The sequence below is a fragment of the Vanacampus margaritifer genome, chromosome 2 (assembly GCF_051991255.1).
Source record: "Vanacampus margaritifer isolate UIUO_Vmar chromosome 2, RoL_Vmar_1.0, whole genome shotgun sequence".
Lineage (NCBI taxonomy): Eukaryota > Metazoa > Chordata > Actinopteri > Syngnathiformes > Syngnathidae > Vanacampus > Vanacampus margaritifer.
Genome location: NC_135433.1, coordinates 41,940,757 through 41,962,778, shown reverse-complemented (window position 1 = coordinate 41,962,778; position 22,022 = coordinate 41,940,757). Strand labels below are relative to the sequence as shown.

Here is a 22,022-nt window from a genome sequence, read left to right as displayed (position 1 = left end):
AAAAGAAAAATTCTCTTCTTCTCTTGTGGTTAAGTGTTGCAAATATGCCGCTCTTCACTGCCTCCTATAGGCTTGGAGAATATTGCATTGCATGTGAAGCAAACAAACAAAGCAAACAAAGCGGAAAATTGTGAAAGAGTCACATTCACGCAAAATGACTGGTTACTAGCATGCCCATATTAGGAAGTGCTGTCGTAGCAGTTAGCCTGGTGGGCCGCCGGGCTAATAAAATGCTGGGGGAAAGCCAGCAAGAGCTTTATTCAACAATGACAACATGTTTTGAATTAACCTCCAAGTCGATGTAGATATTTGGTCTAGTGACCATTATTTATTATCCTTAACAAATGTCAACAATGAAAACTGATAAAACAAACAACTTTTTAAATCTCTGAATGGATTTTGATTAACAAATGACTTGGACTGTATCTATTCATTTCTATCCATCAAACTGAAACAGCCATTCCCGCAGTCAACTCGCACACTATTTTGCTGCCCTCTAGTGGTTGGATCACTAGAAAAGTGTACTTTACAGAGCATTAGAAAAATCTCACAGCTGCACACCTCTTAACAATCTGAAATTAATGATGACAACTTTTGGGCCTGTTTAATTGAACACAAATCTGATTGTGGCCGATTCTGTCGTACGAACAGCAAGAAATGGATTAACAAGTTTTGAGTAACTACTGACATCTAACCAAAGAGCATTTTCTTGTTCTTGCCTGTCACTTTACATTGTTGGCATAAACAGAAAAATAATCAAGTGTGCTACAGCACCCTTGACGGTAAGCACCGTTTAAAATGATCGGTTGTTATAAAAGGGAGAGGCTCTTTTGTTTGGAGTCATAAACTTACCTGTCGAGATATGCTATGTGGACTTTGACCATTAAATAAATGGAAAAATACTTGAATGTAAATACATTAAACTCATAAAATTGTGGAGAAAAACATGCAAGCATTTATTTATTTATTTATTCAAAGAGCAATACTAGTTTGGGAGTGCCAATAGGTACCAACACCCTCCCCCTCTTAATCGATGTAAGGCCACTCCCGACATAGAGAACCAGTCAGGCCACTTAATGTGATTTTTGTGCTTATGAGTATAAAACACACACTGCAAGAAATATGCCAAAGGTCAAGCTTCTGTTTGTATAAATGCATGTGTTTGCATTAGGGGCCCCTCCCACCCTGAGGGCTTTTTAACAACATTTGTTAACTTCGCACCAAGAAGACCCCATACGTGGTCGCGACCAGCCCAACAGGTTGTGTCCAAAGCTGGCGGTGGTCAGGATCATCCCAAGCAGAGCCACGTTCCCAAAAGCTCCACGCATTCGTTTCTTCGGATCTGATTGAGAATTATTTTTTTGTAAGTTACCCGGGTGCCACTGAGTTTATTAAAATTTACAAAATCCAAAGCTATTTAACATATCTCACCTCCTGTTGAATATCCGTGCGCGTAAACCTCTCGGCTTATGATCCAAACAACTCCCAGTCCGCTGCTGAGACGCTGGAAGCAGACAGACGCACGTTTACATTTTGTCAGATAGTAACACATTTGGAATGAGGTTTTTTTTTTTTTTTTGCTGTGAAGTGATATTGATCAACTTACAGGACAATGCAAGCCACCAACAGCCAGACAGAAAAGGAAGGCAGGGTACAGCTCCAGACTGTTTTTTTTTTAAATAAAGACACAATAAAAAAATAATAACTTGATCCTCCTTTTTTTCCCCACAGGTGTAAACATTTGATCTGATCAACTTTAACCACACATATACAAAAAACAACAACATATTGGAAAAGTATGTCCCGTTACTTTCGTCCATAGCGTGTTCCCTTATGGAGGACTAAAAATGCCAAAAATAAATAAATAAGAAAAAAGTGAAAATAAATGAATATGAGAGCAGAGCGTTTTTATTTATTGATTGACATTTAATTCTATTTAGATATTTATTTCTGTATTTATTTCCACATTAATTTTTATATTGGAATCTCGTTTTTTTTATGTATATATATTAGGGGTGTTAGAAAAAATCGATTCGGCAATATATCGCGATATTACAGCGCGCAATTCTCGAATCGATATGCGGCCGAATCTATTTTTAAACATCAATTTTTTTTATGGGAATATTCAACAAAACGTCTTACTTAGAGTTAAGATTCACACATTAAGCATGGAAGAATGTTATATTAATGGAACATTAAGCCTTAATATTTTATTTCAGTGCTGTTCAAACATGAAACAGACTGCAACCTGTTTGTTAAATGCAGTGGCTCAGTTATAAGCCTGAATTTTCAGATAAATAAATACTCTTTCATACAAATATTACAGTGTACATGTACAAGTTTACTGATAAGTATTTTCTAAACTTTAGTAAAAATAAATAAAAAAATCTCAATAATCAATTTATAGAGTCATATCGGGATTAATCGGTATCGAATCGTGACACGAATTGAATCGCCAGGTACTAGGCAATTCACACCCCTAATATATATATATATATATATATATATATATTATTTTTGCATTTGATTTTTGAAATATTTTTATATTAGTTTTTATTTCCACTTTTATTTTGGCATATTTGACCCTCCATAGTTGTCTACTCACGTGTTTTGATGTGCACGCTGCACACAGTTGAAAATGTTGCCCTCTTCGCTGGCATCATCACTGTACATCTTAGGGTACTGTAAAAGCACAAATACAATTGCAGTGTGTGTTTATGTCGTGTTCATAATGTGCAGACACACACAAGTCAGTTTGCATGCATGCCGCAGCTTGTCTGTGCATCAGACTGTTGTCTGCCACATGTTGTCAAGCTCGCTCACCCGCACGTTGTACTTCTTGCGAGCTTTGCCGACTTGATATGCCAAGTGTCCCACCATGATTATACTGGCAACGCCAGTCAACACCACGTAGCCATATTCCTTGGACATAACAACCATCTTGACACATGAGGGAAACAATACAGTTAGAATCAAATGCAAATAGGGATCACACCTAAGTTGTTAAAAATAAATACATCTGTAGTAGTAGGCGAATCTGTCATTGTGAAGGAGAAACAAATACTTTAGTTTTGCATGATGCAATCTTCAGTAATATTATTCATCAATACAAATCCCAAATTGCCACAAATTACAGGGATTCTCCAGTTTACGTCGGACATATAGCGTGTGCAGTCAGTCTATCAATAACCGACATTAAAGAAGCAGGACAGTCACAAATAAGGAACATTTTTAGTGAGAAAACAATGCTAGGCCATGAAGAGAAAACAAATTAAACACAGTAAATACACGACTACGTTCGTAAACTCGAGGAACGACTGTAACGCGATATGGAATGAAATCTTTTCAATCAGAGTGAAACAAGAATGATCCGCCCCAAAAGATGGGAAAGCAAAAGTAGCAAAAGTAGCAAGCGATCATGTCCTTAAAAAAGGTCAAACGAGGACAGCGTCATTAAACCGTACGAAACACAATGGGAACTTTGATTTTGATTTTTTTCTGAGCGATTAGAAATGAAAAAAGCATTTACCTTGATTAAGCACGGAAAAACGTGCAGAAGTTACAATCGACTGAACAAAATACACAACACAACCAACAGGTTTAGTCTGACATCTTTCCGCTTGCGTCGGAGCCGACGTAACACGCGCACGCTGAGGGCGTGGCTGCCAAATTTCACTTAAAGGGGAATTTACCCTTTTTTTTCTTCCAATGTACAGTTTATAAATGCAAAATGGGATTGTTTTTGTTAAAGTTGCTAAAGTACAGCTTTAGCAACTTTAACAAAAACAATCCCATTTTGCATTTAAAAACAGATAACTTAACGCTAGGGTAGAAATGGTTGTAAATGTAAAGATTGCCTAATTAAAGAATTGGAATTGGAAAAATTAGAGACCACGCACTGCCTACCCAGATGTATGACAAAAATGCAATTCTAAATATGGACAAAATTTTAAGTATATATTTAAAAATAAATAAAGTAACATCATGTTCAATACGATTATTGGACGGCATGGCTCAGTGGTTGAGTGGTTGTCTCCCAACTCAGAAGTTGTAGGATCGATCCAATGCCATTTGTGACCACGTCGAAGTATCCTTAAGCAAGATACTGAACCCCCAGTTACTCCTGATACTGTGTCATCAGTAGGTGAAGGAGTAGTAATTAGTTGATTACCTGCTGCTGAGCTTGTAACCTTCCCACTCAAATTACACTTTCATTCCAGCCACATTATATTTCATTGTAATATGTTTGTTTGTAAAATATATATTTGTATAAAAAAAATATATATATATATATATATATATATATATATATATATATATATATATATATATATATATATATATATATATATTTAGGTGGGGGTGGGAGCTTGGAAATATTGCATTTATTTGAAGCTCCCCTAAAATAGGCCGAATGACACCACTGCGGGATCAGTCTGCTCATTGTATATGAAGAACACGGTACTGTCGCGAGTGTTCCAATTCCATGATGCTACTACCAAACATTCATCACTAGATGTCCTCGTAACATCACCGAACATCTGCCAAACTTAGTTTGGCTCAGATAGTTAGCTGTTACATTCCCATGAGACCAACCTGGTGAGTCCTCCTTCACTTCCTGCCAATGTATGGCTCAAAGTGAAAGAGTCAAAATGCTCAGCGTACACAGTTGTTGACTTGGAGATGCCATTTTCTCTGGGGTTCTTTAAGCAGCACATCTGTCGGCCCTTTTCCCCCACCTCCTCCTCCACACTGAGTCTGATTCAGCACTACAACACCTACACATGGAACCAAGAATAGATTCCGACTGGGTGAGGAGAACAACAAGTGAGACCACCCTGTCCCATCCCATCTCCCATCATCAGCTTGCCAGCCACATATGCTCAGTTTGGATTGGCGCAAGGTGCAGCCAGGAGCTAAATGTCAGGAAAGATTATTTGGGAGTGAATATTTAACATTTTGTTTTTTCTGGACTCTAGAGGAGGGTGCTCTATTTTGGACAGATGTGTTCCTCCCTGAATTCCTAATCTTTCTTGGCATGAGACCTTATGAAAGATGTGAACATCACCAAAGGTCAGAGCATGTTGACCAGACCAGACTCCTTAAAGTCCCTGTAAAGCAGTGCTTGTCAATTATTTTTTTGCTAACTCCCCCAGGAAGAAGAAAATATTTTGTGCCCCTACCTTTCTGCTTTAAAAAAAATACTAAATTTTTTCTCAAAAATCGTCGTGTTGTGCCACCGCCACCTGTAGCGGATGTGCTATTACAATTACACTTTATTTTTCTAGTGAGACAAAAAACGAGGTCACACGCCTCCCACTAATTAAAAGTGAAAACAAAGTTTACCAGATGGGGACAAGTCTAACAAATCTGAATGAATATTGCACATACTGATTGGACCCTGGATGACCCCCACCCTTCAACCCAAAAATAAATAAATAAAATACATTGGCACGGTAAATTAAATGTTATATATACAATAGCACACCACACAATAAATACCAAATTTCACAGACAATTACAAATAGTAAAAATAAATAGCATAAGTACTATGCAATGTTTTCAAACTATGTACAATTTGAAAAAAGTAATAAAAAATAAATATATATAAACACAGAGGTGGGCATTCCATCAATATTGACGGACCTTCCGTCAATAACGGACGCCCATTTTGTTGACAATTGACGGGAAACTTCGATCCGTCTATGTAATCGTCAATCCGTCAATACATTTGGCAATACGTTAATGACAGATGTCCCATTTTGGTGACGGATTGACAATGACGGATGCCCACTTCGAAAGGCAAAAACATTGACGGATGCTCATTTTGCTGAGCAATCGAGGAATGATGGATTGATGGTTTATTGCGGGTATTTATTAATTTTACCTAACCGCAGTGGAAAATGAGGGAACACTGTATAACATATTTTATTTTGGAAAACATGAGGGGGTTTTTTACTTCTTTTTTTTTTGCCCTGCAATTTGGTGCCCCCTCCATGAGATGGCTCCCTAGGCGACCGCCTAGTTTGCCTATGCCCATGTTTCCTCTATTAATTACTCTCACATACTCGTGGTTCAGCAACACCGTCTGCAGATTTTTTTTAAATATTTTGATCACCATCCCCCTCCTTTTTATTGATGGGAGGGACCCCCACTTTTCATGAAAAACATATATTTGAGATTAGGCACCCGCAGATTCACCGTCTGCAGATTTTTTTTCATTATTTGGGATTTTTATCACTGTTTTTCTTTCTCTTTTTTTGAATTTTTTTTGTCGTTCAGAGACAACCCCTGCTTTTCGTGTAAAATTCAACCAATATTATCTGTACACTTAACAAAAGCATGTTTTGATTATTTTTCATTGTATTTATTTTATTTTTTTTATTTTAATGATGCTCTTTTTTTTCTTCCTATTCTTGTTTTCCTTTTTTTTACTTCATCTTTTATTTTATACTTGTAATGTGTTTAGTGTTTATATGTTCAATAAACCAACTCACAAACTAAAAAATAAAATTTAAAAAAGGAACGCTGATGGAAAAAATGTGGCCTCTTCCATCAATTAAGTTGTCCAAAAACTAAGATAAATAAATAAATACTGGGAGCAATTAAATGTAACTAGATGATTTCCTGTATAGCAGAGCGATTGGGAATAACTACACTATAGGCAACCGTGCGTGCCACCCTTTATTGTTATATTTTGTGGTCGTATTTATTTTTGTTGTTTTAATTACACCAGTGGGCCTAATTGTGGCTAAACGCATTTGATGCAGTTGTTGTTTTTTTTAAGTCTGTGTTGCAGCTGCGTACTTAGTCACACACCTGAGGCCACACCAACACACGTGCACAACAATCATGCATGTTTCATGATCAATCAACGTGAGCATCCGGAACACACATGCACGCACGTGCGGATGAGGGAGCCGCTGCGAGTTGCTGGAGCAAATAGGCCATGCAAGCAAACACGCACACACGCAAATGCGTTGGATTACAAAATCCAATATTTTTGTTCCAATTGCAGCCGCTGCCCGGTGCCCGGTGCTTCAACCCTCTTAGCGAGGAGCCCTCCCCTCACCGGAGTTGGTGTCTTTCGGAAGGCGAGAGGATGCCACAGCCAAACATGACAAGTGACCGCGCACACCGCGAGCGGGGCAGCACCATTACACGTCGTGAGCGCGCGCAGCGGGAGCGCACAAACGTGTTCGGGTGAAGGAAACCCAGTACTGCCATAAATCCACGAGGCATGACAACCACCGTGAGCTCATCGGATGCACGCTGGATCGGGATCAGGACCAGCTGACAGGATGAGCTGAAACATTACGCGCGAGAGAGGCGCCAAGGGCAACCGTCTCCACTGACCTCTGTGGAAACAATCCTCGTGCTATTAGATCGTCTGGCGGAGGTCCATGAAGAATGTAAGCGTGCGTGGATCGCTCCGAGCGGGCTGGATGAAGCCCTCGGCGGTGTCATGCGTCTTGCCCCGCAGCCAAGCGCGCTCCTGATCGTCGCCGTGCTTCTGCTTTCCTCCGGGGTGATCGCGTCCCCGCGGCTTTCGTCCGGCTGCCCGGACCGGTGCGTGTGCGACGAGCAGCTGGTGGTCCAATGCGCCGGGCAGCACCTGAGCAGCTTCCCCGAGGACCTGCCGCTGGCCACCCGGCAGCTGATTATCTCCAACAACTTCATCGCGGAGCTGCCGCCACTTGCGCTCAACTACCTCTCGGATCTAGTCTACTTGGACTGCAGCAACAATTCCTTGACGGAGATCTCCCAGTCCACGTTTGGGAATCTCAGAAAGTTGGCCTATCTTGACCTCTCCTTCAACATCCTCACCAGGATCGAGGACAGAACCTTCGGCCCCTTGGACAGTTTGGTTATGCTGAGGATGACGGACAACCCGTTCCTGTCTGAGATCCACCAGGACGCCTTTGCAGAGAATGTGGCTCTTCAGGTGCTTGACGTGAGCCGGAACAACTTGACGATGCTGAACATCAGCTCCCTCATCTCACTACCCGCCCTGCGCTCTGTGGGCCTCAGTGGCAACCCGTGGAGCTGTGAGTGCGGGAGCGAGGAGCTTTGTCTCTGGGTCCACTTGGAGGACTTCAAGTTTCAAGGTTCCACTTTGTTTGCTTTTTACTAATGTCACGATTCGATGATTTGAATGCACCAATGTGAATTAGGGATGTAACGACAACGGCAATATCTTGATATTGCGATATTAGATTTGGCCACGGCATGCATGTCACGATATTAAAAGCAGCACATCTGTTAAAAAGGTGAGGTTATTCCATTTGTGCAGTTTTAGCGCCCTCTGGTGGTTAGTTTAGCAGTGCAGTTTAATTTTAACTCATTCACTGCCATTGACGATTATAAACGTGAAAAAATCATTTGAACTATTTCTATTAGTTAAACATTTTTTTCTACTTTTATTAACAAGAGTATGAAAACTTAGATTTTTTATTGTACGTTTAGAACAGATATAAAAAAAATATTATTCATGAGTTAAGTATTGAAGTCATGCGATTAATTACGATTAAAAAATTAATCGCCTAACGCCCCTAATTTTTAATAATCATCTCATCAGGTGATTGACATTTTTTATTGTAATTAATCGCACGACTTCACTAGTTAACAAACGATTAATCACAAATTTTATATCTGTTCTAAATGTACAACAAAAAAATTCTAGGTTTTCATACTCTTGTTAACAAAAGTAGAAACATTTTTTAAACTAATAGAAATAGTTACAATTAATTTTTTATGTTTATAGCCGTCAATGACAGTGAATGAGTTAATTAGGAATGTTTTGGCCATATAAAGCAGTCATATCAGCAAATATATTTATAATTTTTGGGGGCAAAATTTTAGGTTTTTACACAGTATAATGAGTTTTTTTTATATCGCTTAACTCCCCACAATATTGTGATCATTATATCATATCGTATCACTACTCACTACACTTTGACTCTATGATCCAACTGCCTTAGACTAAGAATTTGAACTCATCCCTGAACATAAAGTTGCACCACATGTTCAGGTTTCAGCACGTGCGGTGCTGACACCAGCATTAACGGCCGTGACACTAAAAGCCACTCATGGCAGATCCCCTGGCTTGGGGAGCCCATTTGGCAGCCTGCCGTCGTTATTCAGTTTGGAGACGATACCAGGGTTCACTCCAAAGAATGCTGCAACTTGATTTTGGGGAACACCAGTATGAAACTGCATATGTTTATCAAACACAAACAAATCGGTCCCTGTAGGTTGGTGAGCTCTGCAAAGAGATGCAGGTGACGGAAGTGGAGCATGATGACATTCTATTAAATAAGCGGCAGGATAAAAGCAGGTGCATGGCCAGAAAGGCCACATGATCCTTGCAACTGTGCTCATTAATTCATATTTGCAGGCTGTGTTACAAACAATCAGTGTTCCATCTCTTAATCAACGTGCGTTCGGGTCAACTGATTCAGGCTGGATGTGATTATCTTACATCAGATAACGACACTTGACTATTAGTAATAGTAGCAAATGAATATTATTTATTAAGCCTGAATGCTTTTTTAAAATAATCTAATTGAGATTTGATTCACCCCTCAGTATTGCGATTTAACTCATTCACTCCCAGCCATTTTCACTGAAGCAACCCCCTTCGCTCTCGGCTGTTTTACTGGATTTTGAGAGATTTTGCATGGCCCACAGAATATTGTGTTCCATTGCTATAAAACATGGAACCTACCAAAAGAAAGATTAGAATCTCTTCTTTCATCAGAAAAGTATATTTCTATCTGTTTCCGTTTTCCAGCAATTAGCATTAGAATATAGCTAAGTTTCATCATCATTCACAAATCTCACGTGTTTAGAAAAAAACATGGAAAAGAGCCTCTCTTGTACTCTGCTGCCACCTGCCGGCCGTTTTTGTAATAACTACTATTGATTTAAGCATTCTCTTCAGTTCAGACACTGCATCAAAGGCTTCCTTATGCTCTAGCATAAAAAACTAACATAAATAGGTTCATGGGACGGTGGCAATATTTGAAATAGAATGTTTTAATACGTTTTTGGGGACACGTGAGTTAATATGCGATTATTTTTGTGAAAGTTGTCTTCACATGTATTTTTTAAAGAACACAAGCAATAAATGAATCTCAATTACAATAAACAATATTGTGGTAATCACATCGGGGTTACCAATGAAGATGCGGTAAATGATGAAACGATACAAAGCAAATGAAACATGAATTAATATGAAACACAATTTACTAGGCAGTCTTCTAAACGTTCACAACAACAACTTCGCCAAGTTCTACCAAACAAGTGTGGCGTAAACCTAATTCAGTAATTCACAGGTCAGATTACAAAAACAATGCAAACAAATCGGCGGCTTTATCACTTCTACTTGAAACAATATGTAAACATGCCGACTGCAATTCTTAAGCAATGAAATTATCTTCATCATGGGTGTCCAAACGACGTCCCCATTTGCAGCCCACCTTCCATTTTTCAGCGGCCCACAGCATATGCTAAAAATGACATTTGACGGTGTTTAATGAAACATATGCAAACTTGGACTTCACTTTTTAAGACCATAATTTGGCTACACTACAGTATATAAATAAAATCTACATATATAAAATAAACCCTACCGAACATTTGATTTGAATTCAGTTAATTGTTCAGCCCTGTAATTCAGGTCTTATTTTGATTTGGAACTACTGTGGATGTGTGACTGTGTAAAAGGGCAGCTGCTATTTATAGTGAGCAAAGAAGCCAGTCATAATTCTAACAGCAGCGTTATAATGCAGCCGCCACGCTCTCGCTAAAAAGGCATCCCCTGCTTCTCTCTCTCCCACACATGCGTGCACATATATACACCCGCCCGCCCACGCTCAAACCCCGCAGCTTAGGCCAAGTCCGAAAGCAGTCCTGAAAGAGCTGCCCTATTTCCGTGCAGCTCCCTGCCTTTTGTCTAACTTCATTTGGAGTCGAGTCTCTGGTGGAGACAGCTGCCAGCAAGGGAGGAAGAGGAGGACACACGTCTGTCAGACGATACCTCTTGATTACTATTTTGTCTCCCAAACCAGCTTTAGGAAGACCACTTTTAGTGCTGGGGGCTTGGGTGAGAGACACCTGCGTTGCCAGTGCCGTGGCTCTTGTTATGTCTCATCTGTGTCCCACCTGGTGCAAGCAACACGACTGGCTTGTCTCTTCAATTTAGGAGATGCATCAATGGCGGGCGAGAGAGAGAGAGAGAGAGAGAGAGAGAGAAAGCTCGAGGAAGGAACCAACAGATTCTCCTCTGTGTCGTCCTCCTTGGTTAGATTAGCAACTCCCTCAGCTGTTACATAAGGGGGGGGGGGAGCATCTCAAAATAGAGCGGAGCGAGGATGGGGGAAGCAGAAAGGGAAAGCCCTCACGTTTTTATGCCATTTTTTTTCCGGGGTGATGGTATGGAGCCAGAAGGGTTTCCTTTTTCGCTGTCAGACACGTGCACAGATATTAAGAAAGTGTGCAAATGCAGAAAGGGATGATCGGGAAGGTTTGTGCTGAGGAAACGTGCCTGCCTGTTCAATATGCATACATTTATGTTACATGTGTGTGTTGAAGCAGGAATGAGGCAACCTCTACAAAACGGGTCCAAAGATAAGATCACACTAAAAAAGTTGGGTCAAAAATAACCCAGATTGGATCAAAAATGGAACGACCTAACATTTTGAGTTATTCAACTCAAATTAAATTAATAACCCACAAAACAACGCAAACAAATTGGGTTGCTTTATTCATTTGACCCAACTTTGTGGGTTAATGGATTAACCCAATTGAATTGGGTAAAAAATTTACCGCCCAAATTTTTTGAGTGATTTAATCCAAAAAGTTGGGTCAAATGACCTTAATAACCCACAAAGTAGCAGAGTTTTTTGGGTTATTTGTTTGACCCAACTTTTTGGGCTAATTTAATAACCCAATTGAATTGGGCTGAAAATGAACCAACCCACCATTTTGAGTTATTCAGCCCAAAAAGCTGGGCCAAATTTAATAAACAACGTTATTTGTGGGTTGGTCATTTGATTCATTTTTTTGGGGGGGGTAATTGAATACCACAGTTCAATTTGGTCAAAAATAAATTTACCCAACTTTTTTAGTTATTTAACCAAAGTAGCCAGGTCAAATTAAATTAATAGCCCACAAGGACTGGGTTGTTTTGTGGGTTAATCATTGACCCAAGTTTTTGTGATAATTGAGTAACCCAATTGAATTGGGTCGAAAAGGAATCGAGCAAACTTTCTGAGTTACTTAATCCAAAAAGTTGTGTAAAATCAAATTAATAACCCACAAAGCGACCCTGTTAGTTGAATAACCCAAAAAGTTGGGTTTGTCCCCTTTTGACCCAATTTGGGTTATCTTTGACCCAAGTGTTTTAAGAGTGCATAGTTGGCTGTGGATTTTCTATGCTGGTTGAAGCTTACAGAGGAGCAGACTCAGTTTCACATGTACACCCCTTCCTGGACTTTAAGAAAGAAAAGGGATTCATGTGCCAAACATCCATTCATTGTCTTCCACCTATCCGTGGTTGGGTTGCATCTGATTTAGCAAGAAACTATCCTCTCCCCAGCCACTTCGCCCAGCTCTTCCAGGGGAACCCCAAGGTGTTCCCAGGTCAGTCCAGAGACATTCTCTCCTGTGTGTACTGGGTGGGCCCCAGGTCCTCCTCCTGGTGGGACCAGTCCAGGAAGCATCCTAACTCGATGCCCGAGCCACTTCATCTGACTCCTCTCAATGTTGAGGAGCAGCGGCTTGACTCTGAGTCATTTTTGAATTTTGGTTCTTCAAGTCCAATTTAACATACTGTACTGTATTTCTACCATCACAGAAAAGTACAGCAGAGAGAGTTGGTTATTTTCAGGCTCAGTTTTTTCCAGATCAAGTGTCACAGAAGACAGTACCTTGTACAGTTAAGTCTTTGGATCACTCCTGCTGGGAATTCTCGTCAAATCTATGAATAAGTGACTGTGAATGAAAGAAAAAACAGTATTAAGGATTATTTTCTCAAAAAGGCTTCTCTTTTGAGGCGCTGTAGAGCACAACAGATGTGTTAAAAATGACTGGCAGGCTTTTGAAAATGTATATGGTAATTTATAGAAAATCAAGGATTTGGACTTTTTTTGTATACTCTGCAAGCTCTCAGTTCAAGTTTCTCCCTTTTATTTTATGGTTTCGTGCACAGCCTCAGACAAGCCTGTGAAGAAGAAAGGGGATTTGAATAATTCAACCTTCGTGCGGTTTTGCCTGGTAATTTAGTGCCGCATGAAGGTAGTGTAACATTGTTGCTTGCGGTTTCCTATTTGGCCAAGGTACCATTGCTAAGCACGTGTAGCCTCTGCACATGATAGATGGAAATGAGTGAATATGTTCTATGCAAAACAATACGTAACCCTTTGAATTATTTATCCAGCTCTTCGGTTGAACTTAAAGGCAAGGCCTCTGGGATGCTATTTATGGTTCACGAGAACAGAGAGAATCAAACGTTTTCTGCCAAAGTAAAATTTCTTTCCTCAGATATCTTTGCAGCTGTTTCTAAAATAAGCCCCAATCAAACTGTGCTGAAAGTCATGATGATGCTGTGCGCTGCTACCGCTGGCATCGCAATCTCATTACAACACTCACGCAAACTTCTGATTATGCTCATTAGCTGGGGAATTTTTGTCACACAAACTCCTTCTGTAAAAGGCCCTCATTTTCCAATGAAGGGACATTCGTTTATTAGTTTATATACACCCACAGGCTGCAACATTATGAGAGCCAACACAAGAGCTTTATCAAACATTTAGCCTTTTCAAAGACAACATTTGTTCATTTAACAAAATCTTTTAATATTATTCTTGTAGTTTCGGTTTTATAGAACTGCACTGAGAGGCATTTCTAACATTGGCAGTGGCAGAAAGTTAGGATGAGCTGACCTTAACATAATCAGAAGTACTGACCTACTTTTGCAACCTAAATTCTAATATTTGTTCCCTGAAATTGGATGAATTCATTCCCAACAGTCTATTCTCTTCATTTCATAGCGTTTCTCCTGGCTGCACTGCTTCCAGTACTGTATGTGGATGTTTGAATTTTTGTCCAATCAGATTTCAGCCTCTATGTGTTGCCATGTTAATCTAATCTGCCTTCAGAATCAGGAAGCGTAACTTAATGTTAAACCATGGGACTGTTTCTTTAACCAATCCCATTTCAAATTCACCTCACAGGTGGCTCTTGATCACGTCAGCATTTTTCTGTCCTCTTATTGGTCGATCAGAGCAACAACAACAACAACAACAACAACAACAAAAACTATTTTGACCAACAAAACACGTCGGTAGCAGGGCAGGGAAAAACACTAAGACAGAATAAATAAACCACAAAAATGAGTCGACCCAAAAGTTTTGTGGCGATGCTTCGCTGTCGCCAAAAGAAAAACAACTGCATTGTACTGTATTCAAACTGCTTCACAGGCAACTAGCACCCTCTATTGATGGAAAGTTGATACTGCAGTCAAGTGCAAATCTATCCGATTATAGTACTCGATTATTCGATCAATAGGATAATTGATTCTAAAAAGATTTGAAAGAGATACTCGACTTATTTAGTCATTTCCAGCAGTAAGAAGTTAATATGCTGTTGATAATTAATTTGATAATGTCATTATTTTCCAAGTAAAATTAATACTTTTAAAAACACAATATGCCACTTGCTGTCGACTGAAAATGACATCACCTGTGCTCAGGGCACAGGTAACGACCAATCATGGCTCACTTTGCAACTGTCACATGACCAAACCCGGAAAATAGGTGAACCGTGATTGGTCGTTACCTGAGCTCTGAGCAATTGCGATGTCATTTTCAGTCGACAGCAAGGGACAAATTGTGTTTGAAATGTAATAATTGGACCTGAAGTTATCGAATTGATTCTAAACAAAATATTAACTTCTTACTGATGAAAATGGTTAAATGAATCAAGTATCCCTTTAAGAGATAACACAATCCAATACTCTGAAAACTAAAAAATAACCCAGTTTGGGTTTGGTCCACTACTTCGGTCAAATTGACCCAGCACCACCTCAGTCAATTATACCCAACTTTCTGGGTTGAAACAACCCATTTTTAAATTAATTCTAAAAACAGTTGGGTAAAAAAATAACCCAATTTGGGTTAAAAAAAGAAAAGAAAAAAGAACAGGTCAATTTGACCCAACTTTCTGTTTTGTTTTTTTAACTCTTTGACCGCCAAAAACGTTTAATGACGTTTAGTAAAATCCAAATGAGTGCCGCCAAAAACGTTAAAAGACGTTAACTATGTTTTTTTGGGGGAAACGGGTGGAGGAAAGCCTTGGCCAGCTGTGCTCAAAGTATCAAGCAGATGGAGTTAGTATAATGACTATTTATGGGCACTAGATGGCAGCGATGACTCTCTTTGGACAAGATCGAGGAGGAGTCAGTAGTAGAAGACGTGAGGCGGAGCTAGACTGTTGAGGGGAGAATGGCTGAGGAAGCGAAAATGGCGACCGGTTGCAAGCAGCTCACGCTTGAGCATTTTTTCAAAGACGAAAAGCATCGACCAATGCTAAAGAGCACATTGATGACGACGATGATGATGATGGTGACTCCGAGGTTGACGCCGAAGTTGGAAGCGTTGACGCGGCGGCTTCGATCACGTCTTAAAGCCTCACCGGCTAGCGATGCTAACGCCGGAAAACGTGGTGCACAACCGAGCACTTCTGCACAGGCGGACGTTCAATCGGACGATGAAGATTACCCGAGTCCAATGCATATTCATCGGAGGAGTGGGTACAGTCTGATCACGGAGAAGACACTGGTTATGGACTACGATGCCACTATGAATGGGGCGGATAAGATGGATCAGAACATCTCTTACCACCCGATATAGGAACTGAAGGACATGAAGAAGCCAGACGTAACACCACCGTAACGTCACCGTATCATGATCCTGAGAGTAGACTTTATGGCAACATGGCCAAACACACACTGCAGTATATACTTGCTATTCCCCGGAAAAAAAGCCGGCAAGAAAGTGTAGCGTCTGCACGCGAAGGGGCAATCGCTGTGAAACTAATCTGTGGTGCAAATCCTTGCACGCAGGGGAGTGTTACACAATTTACCACCCAAAAAAAAAACGTGTAGTTGAAACATTCACACAATTGTAAATAGTACCATAGTTGCACACATTTGTAAATAGTTTGCCAAATTGTTACACTGTGGAATGTCAATAAACGTATTTTGCTATCAAAAAACACTTTTTCATTGTTGGTGGTAGTGTTTTACAGAAGTAAAGCACTGTTTAGGTGTTTGTGGCATCATTCATGGAAAAAAAAAGGTGTCAAATCCACTAGAGTGCATGAAATAATATCGTTTCACAAAAAGCTTGATTTCTCCGTTTTTTGTTTCAAAACAGAGCATTTTGGTGAAACTAACAATTTTCTATTGTTGATTACTGAAAAACGGAATAAGGTAGAAACAAACTTTTTTTCCCCGATGAAAGATGAGAGTTCAATCTTTCATTTGGTAGTATCTGTGTTTCCATAGTCCAAACACAACCTTGGACCTTGAAAGATCAGTCAAAATGCTCTAAATCAGCTGGCACACACATGTTCTCTTTTCTGAAAATGGTTGGCAGTCAAAGAGTTTTAACAAAGTAACCAAACTTTTTATTAAGTGTAAATTAATTCAGTACAATTAAAAATTGCACACTCTAAAAGCAGTAGTGTGAAAAAGACTCCGATTTGGGTTCATTTGACCCATTTTTGGGGGGTTATTATTGTACAAAACAACACAAATTTTGGATTTGTTGCATACAAAATGACCCTATTTTTTGAGAAAGTTGTGTCAGGTTGACCCAAGTAGTATTTCGGTCCATTTGTTGTTTTATTTAAATGTTTTGTGTTATGTATTCTAACATCAGAAACATGCTTGCCACATCATTAGGCACACCTAATCTCATAGAAATCCACTGTAATTCTAAGGTCTGACGCTGATTTACTGTGTGTGTAACAGACGAGGGCCAGACCGTGTGCAGTTCCCCAGACGACCTGCAGGGCCGTCGTCTCGCCGAAGCGGGCATCGAACTACGGACGTTGTGCCACCACACGTTAGGTTCCTGGGACTATCTATTCTTCGTCATCATCGGTTTTGTCATCTTCGCCTCCGGTACCGTGTTGGCCTGGGTCATGGGGGTCATCATGGTACTTTACGAGCGCTACATCAAGAAGAAAGATGAGCAGCTGGAACTGGACGGGGAAGAGGAAGGGGCCGCGGAGTCAGGGCGGACCGCACGGACCGGGAATGAGCATGAGAACGCTTTGTTAAAACATACTGTTTAGGAGGTCCGCTTTGGATTCTCACAGTGCCTCGTCGTCTGCTTCCAGGACCTCCTGGATGTCCTACATGGAACTCTCACCAGAGAGGAGGAACTGGCTCCAAACACTCAATGGAGGCCACAGTGAGTTACTTATTCTTGTTTTGTTTGATGGGGTCAAGTGGTCAGTCAGGATAACGATGAAGATGGTGAGTCAATCGGATTCTCTTCAAGCAGGGATGATCATAATGATGAGTGTTGAAGACAGAAATCAACCAAAAATTGCTGGGTCAAAAATAACCGAAATTGGGTAAATAGCTAATAGTGAGACTGGGTTTAATAAATCGAATAATCGCTATCGGATCGATTTTCTTTTTTGAGCTTGATATCGATTCATAAAACCATGAATCGATTATTTTAATCTCTTTTCCCCCATAAATTAACAAGAAAATGGAATTATAAAGGCCAATTATTTTGTATCTTATTGTTTTCTTGAAATGTATTGCTCACGTGAATTTAAAGGATCTTTGTGTAGTTTGTCACTTTTTTTTCTCACGACTGCCACCTCTGGCCCAAAGCGTAACTGCAACATCTGTGTCAGGCTCCTTCATGATGCACTTGCGAGTTCGTGCACGATTTTAAAACGACAGCCACAGTTGACAAATGAAGACATGACTTTTAATGAGGTATGAAAAACTCTGCCCCTCCCCAAAGAAACTGTGGAGTGTAAAGGGAAGATAAAAGCTAATCGGTGCAGTCAGAGTAAAACAGTCGAGGGATCCTTCACACTCATCTGGTCATTGGTGGAGCATGCATGTTGCAGAAAAAGCTTTAATATTACCTTTTTAAACTGCACAATGCACCTTTAAAAGTATTTTTCTTACATTTATGAGAGACCTGATTTATTGCACTTTATGACAATTCAGAATCTTTTTAATTTATGAATAAGCGTTTAAGAAAATGGATGGATTTGCAATTGTTGAATTAGAATTATGAAAAAACATTTTCATCTCATCCATGCTGATGTCAATGTTTGTGTAACACTTAAGTAATTATAACACTTCATTTTCATTAATAATTAAATAAATCATTTAAACAGTTACTGCCTCTGCAAAATTTAATTTGGAATTTAATGTCAGTGGAGTTTTTTTTAAGTGTATTTTTTATCATGTCCTTGATATTTAAGAAGACTTGATGTTCCAAGTGAGTCGAACTGAATCGGGAAAAATCGAAATTGAATCGAACTGAACTCTTGTGAATCGAAATCGAATTGATTGAGGAACTTTGAATCGATGCCCACTCCTACCGAATAGCTAATCCAAAAATGACGAAGCCAAAAGATGGGTTAGTCAGTAGATTGTGTTGAGGATTTGACCCAGCGCACTGGGTCAAGATTTCTATCCATCAAAGGGCAAAAACTGATTCGAACCCCATTTTCTAAGGGTGTCACATTAAATGTACGACGTCAACTTCAGTACATATCAAAACTGTCAAAAATGCCAACCAAATTAAATTTTCAACCCAATCTGTTGGGTCAAAAATAATTCACCCAACCTTGGGTAAAAGTAACCAATTCAGCTCAAAATCAGCAATGAATTAAGAAAACAACCCAGCATTTTTTTTGTGTGTGCTAACTACCTCTTAAATTCCATCATAGGGCTAAATATCGGACTCCTGTGTACGTACGTATTCAAACAGTTTTGTCACAACTAAATTCTCAAGTCAAGCGTACAAAAGCGTTAAAGTTGGCAAACGAGTGTGACGTTAAAGAATGAAAGAGAATGAGATGACCAAATGTGTTCAATGAGAAGGCAATTTGGTCATTTGTATAGCGGTTAGAAAACGTGCATTGTTACGTAATAGGCTGTGGGCAAACTTCATCTCTATGTAGATCCTCGACCTGCTGACCTTCGATGAATTGATGATACAATCCAGTTTGCTATAACAATCACTCAAAGCTCTATCTATTATTATGCAAATGATCAGTGCCATTCATTTATTTATCACCAGAACAACTAAAATCGTTTGGTTGTGTGTTTTCCCACAAAAAGCAGCTACACTCGCTCAGCAGACAGCTTCGACTAAATCAAATGAAAATCATTTGGAAACCATTCTCAGTTTGTCAAACTCTAATCCAAGGATCACAGGCTGTGGAAACCGGAGCACATATTGGACACACATCATAACGTGTTTGTTGAGTGACGAGTTGGCATGCAAAATCTTTCACGTATGGGTAGACTGATGATGCACAAACAAGAAGGTGAGAGCAAACATTTGTCTGATTACGAAGAAGCATGGCTGTCGTGTTGTCCACATTAGTTAGAAGAATTACGCTGATTAAAGCGGGCGCTACGGACCGTTGATTCCGGTCAGGGAATCAGGAGATATTATTTACATGGGCATTGTGTGTGAGTGTGTATGTGGTCTGAAACAGAAGAAACAATATGCAGAAATTAGATACATAAAACCCATAAGGAAACGCAAAAAGCCACATTACAAAATATAATGTATGTATAAAAGCTACAATTAGCGTCTGTGAAGGCCGCAAGCGGCAGCGTTCTATTTTTAGCACCGAAGCTTGTGACATCAACGAGCCAATTAAACACGGCGAAGTTACAAGTTACAAACATATATAACACACATTAAGCAGCAGATGTAGGGGATATTTATCACAACTGTAGTACTTACTTATTGTCAGTAACGCACACTGAAATCACGCTGCCGGAAGTAATACAACGAACAAGTGCTGCATCATAATGAGACACACATGAAACAAACAAAACGAAACAAAACTTTTGTTCCCCCCAGTCTTTCTGATAAGGGCTATTCAACAACTTTGACGTACACTTGTGTGATCTGGCTGCACTTTATTGCAGACTAATGAATTAAAATAATTACTTTTTTATCAGACTCCTTGGTGTCCCCTGGAACTCTGAGAAAGACCTTTATTTTATTTATTAGTTTCTACCATGATTGTGCACACAGGTTTCATTTTCTGTCTGTCAAATATGATATATTCCATACTCTATATTGTCACTGTTGTATTTGTAAAATCGCCTGCGTCAGCATGATTTAAGAACTTGAGTTTAGAGGGGAGCGCAATCTTCATACAACCCATCACTTAATGTTGCAAATGCTGGATGTCAGGCAGCTTTTAATTTATCCAATCAACTATTTATTCCAAAGTTATGGCTCATTTACGGCACTTATTTGCTTGAGGCTTTTAAATATAGTTTTAAAACAATATCAACTTATTTCAAACCATATATTGAAAGAGCACAGGAGCAATGTACACAACAAACATATTGCAGTGTTACAGTCCATCTGTGTTTACAGAACACAAATGCCATTTTATTTCTAAGCTAACAACCTTATGCCATAATATAAATTAATAATCATGTGCAAAGACGTACATTATTAAATGAACTTGTAAAACGCAGGTTTGAAGAGGGTTTCATATTCAACAATTTTCAGCAAAAAGTAGGCTGAACTTGAAATACTTCCTGTTTTCACCCTTCTTTCAAATATAATAGTGTGCCGCCATGCTGACAGTGAAATTACACCCAAACTAAACAGAAGGCGGACAAAAATGTAGGATATAGGGATAGACCAATTATCGGCCGGGCCGATTATCAGCGCCGATATTCAGCATTTTGAGGAATATCGGCCATTTTGAAGAATCATATGGCCGATAATAGATCCATTTAAATAAAAAAATGTTAACTTCAAGGACTAGTTTAAATTTAAATTTTCAGAAATGCTGCTTAAAATTAAGATCAGTAAAAATTGAATACTTTATTTATTGTAGAAAACAATTTTTTAAGTTTTTATTTAAAAACTGCCCCTGGGAGAACCTGGAACTTTTTGTTCGATTTTTGACTAAGATTTTTGCCAACCCTCAAAGTTTTCAATAAACATATGCTTTAACCCCCCCCCCAAAAAAATCTGAGCTGGAGTATTTTTTTCAAATTTTGATGCCAATATTTTCCCTTTTAGTGAAAATGAATATCGGCTCCAAATATCGGTTATCGGCGTCCTTGACTATTAATAATCAGTATTGGTATCGGCACCAAAAAAAACATATTGGTCTATCTCTAGTCTAGTAGTTAGTCTACTGAGGAAATGAGGAAATTAAAACAGTTATGACTAAATCTGGGCAGAAGATACATTTCACAATACAAGAGATGTCTCAAAACCTATGTCTTTATAAAGGTAATGGTGAATTTTGATTGACAGCAGGGGCGGCAGTGTTAACTCATTCACTGCCATATATTCATTTTAACTATTTCTATTAGTTTAACATTTTCTTACCCTTTCGTTAAGAGTATGAAAACCTACAATTTTTTTATTGTACTTTTCAAACAGATATAAAATGTGTGATTAAACGTGAGTTAACTCATGAAGTCATGTAATTCATTAAGATAAAAAAAACGTAATCACCTGACGCTCCTAATTTTTAATATTTTCTTTTCTTTCTAACCGCATCAGGCGATTAAAATTTATAATTGTAATTAATCGCATGACTTCAATAGTTAACTCCCAATTAATCATAATTTTTATATCTGTTCTAGATGTACTTTCTAGGTTTTCATACTCTTAACAAAAGTAGAAAAAAATTCAAACTAATAGAAATAGTTCAAAATATTTTTTGACGTCAATGGCAGTGAATGAGTTAATGTAACA

General features: G+C 39.1%; 2 protein-coding genes across 2 annotated transcripts; one reads left to right on the top strand and one right to left on the bottom strand.

Moving 5' to 3' along the window:
• Positions 1 to 302: 302 nt before the first annotated feature.
• On the bottom strand, positions 303 to 3,687 carry mgst3a (microsomal glutathione S-transferase 3a). The gene is made up of 6 exons (XM_077558686.1): positions 3,530 to 3,687; positions 2,824 to 2,940; positions 2,606 to 2,682; positions 1,607 to 1,664; positions 1,432 to 1,504; positions 303 to 1,342 (listed from the first exon to the last, which is right to left on the bottom strand). The coding sequence occupies exons 2-6, from the start codon at positions 2,938 to 2,940 to the stop codon at positions 1,197 to 1,199; spliced, it is 471 nt and encodes a 156-aa protein (XP_077414812.1). The 5' UTR covers positions 3,530 to 3,687; the 3' UTR covers positions 303 to 1,196.
• A 3,245-nt stretch (positions 3,688 to 6,932) lies between these two features.
• Positions 6,933 to 18,562, top strand: LOC144044069 (leucine-rich repeat-containing protein 52-like). The gene is made up of 2 exons (XM_077558263.1): positions 6,933 to 8,108; positions 17,039 to 18,562. The coding sequence occupies exons 1-2, from the start codon at positions 7,466 to 7,468 to the stop codon at positions 17,362 to 17,364; spliced, it is 969 nt and encodes a 322-aa protein (XP_077414389.1). The 5' UTR covers positions 6,933 to 7,465; the 3' UTR covers positions 17,365 to 18,562.
• Positions 18,563 to 22,022: the final 3,460 nt, after the last annotated feature.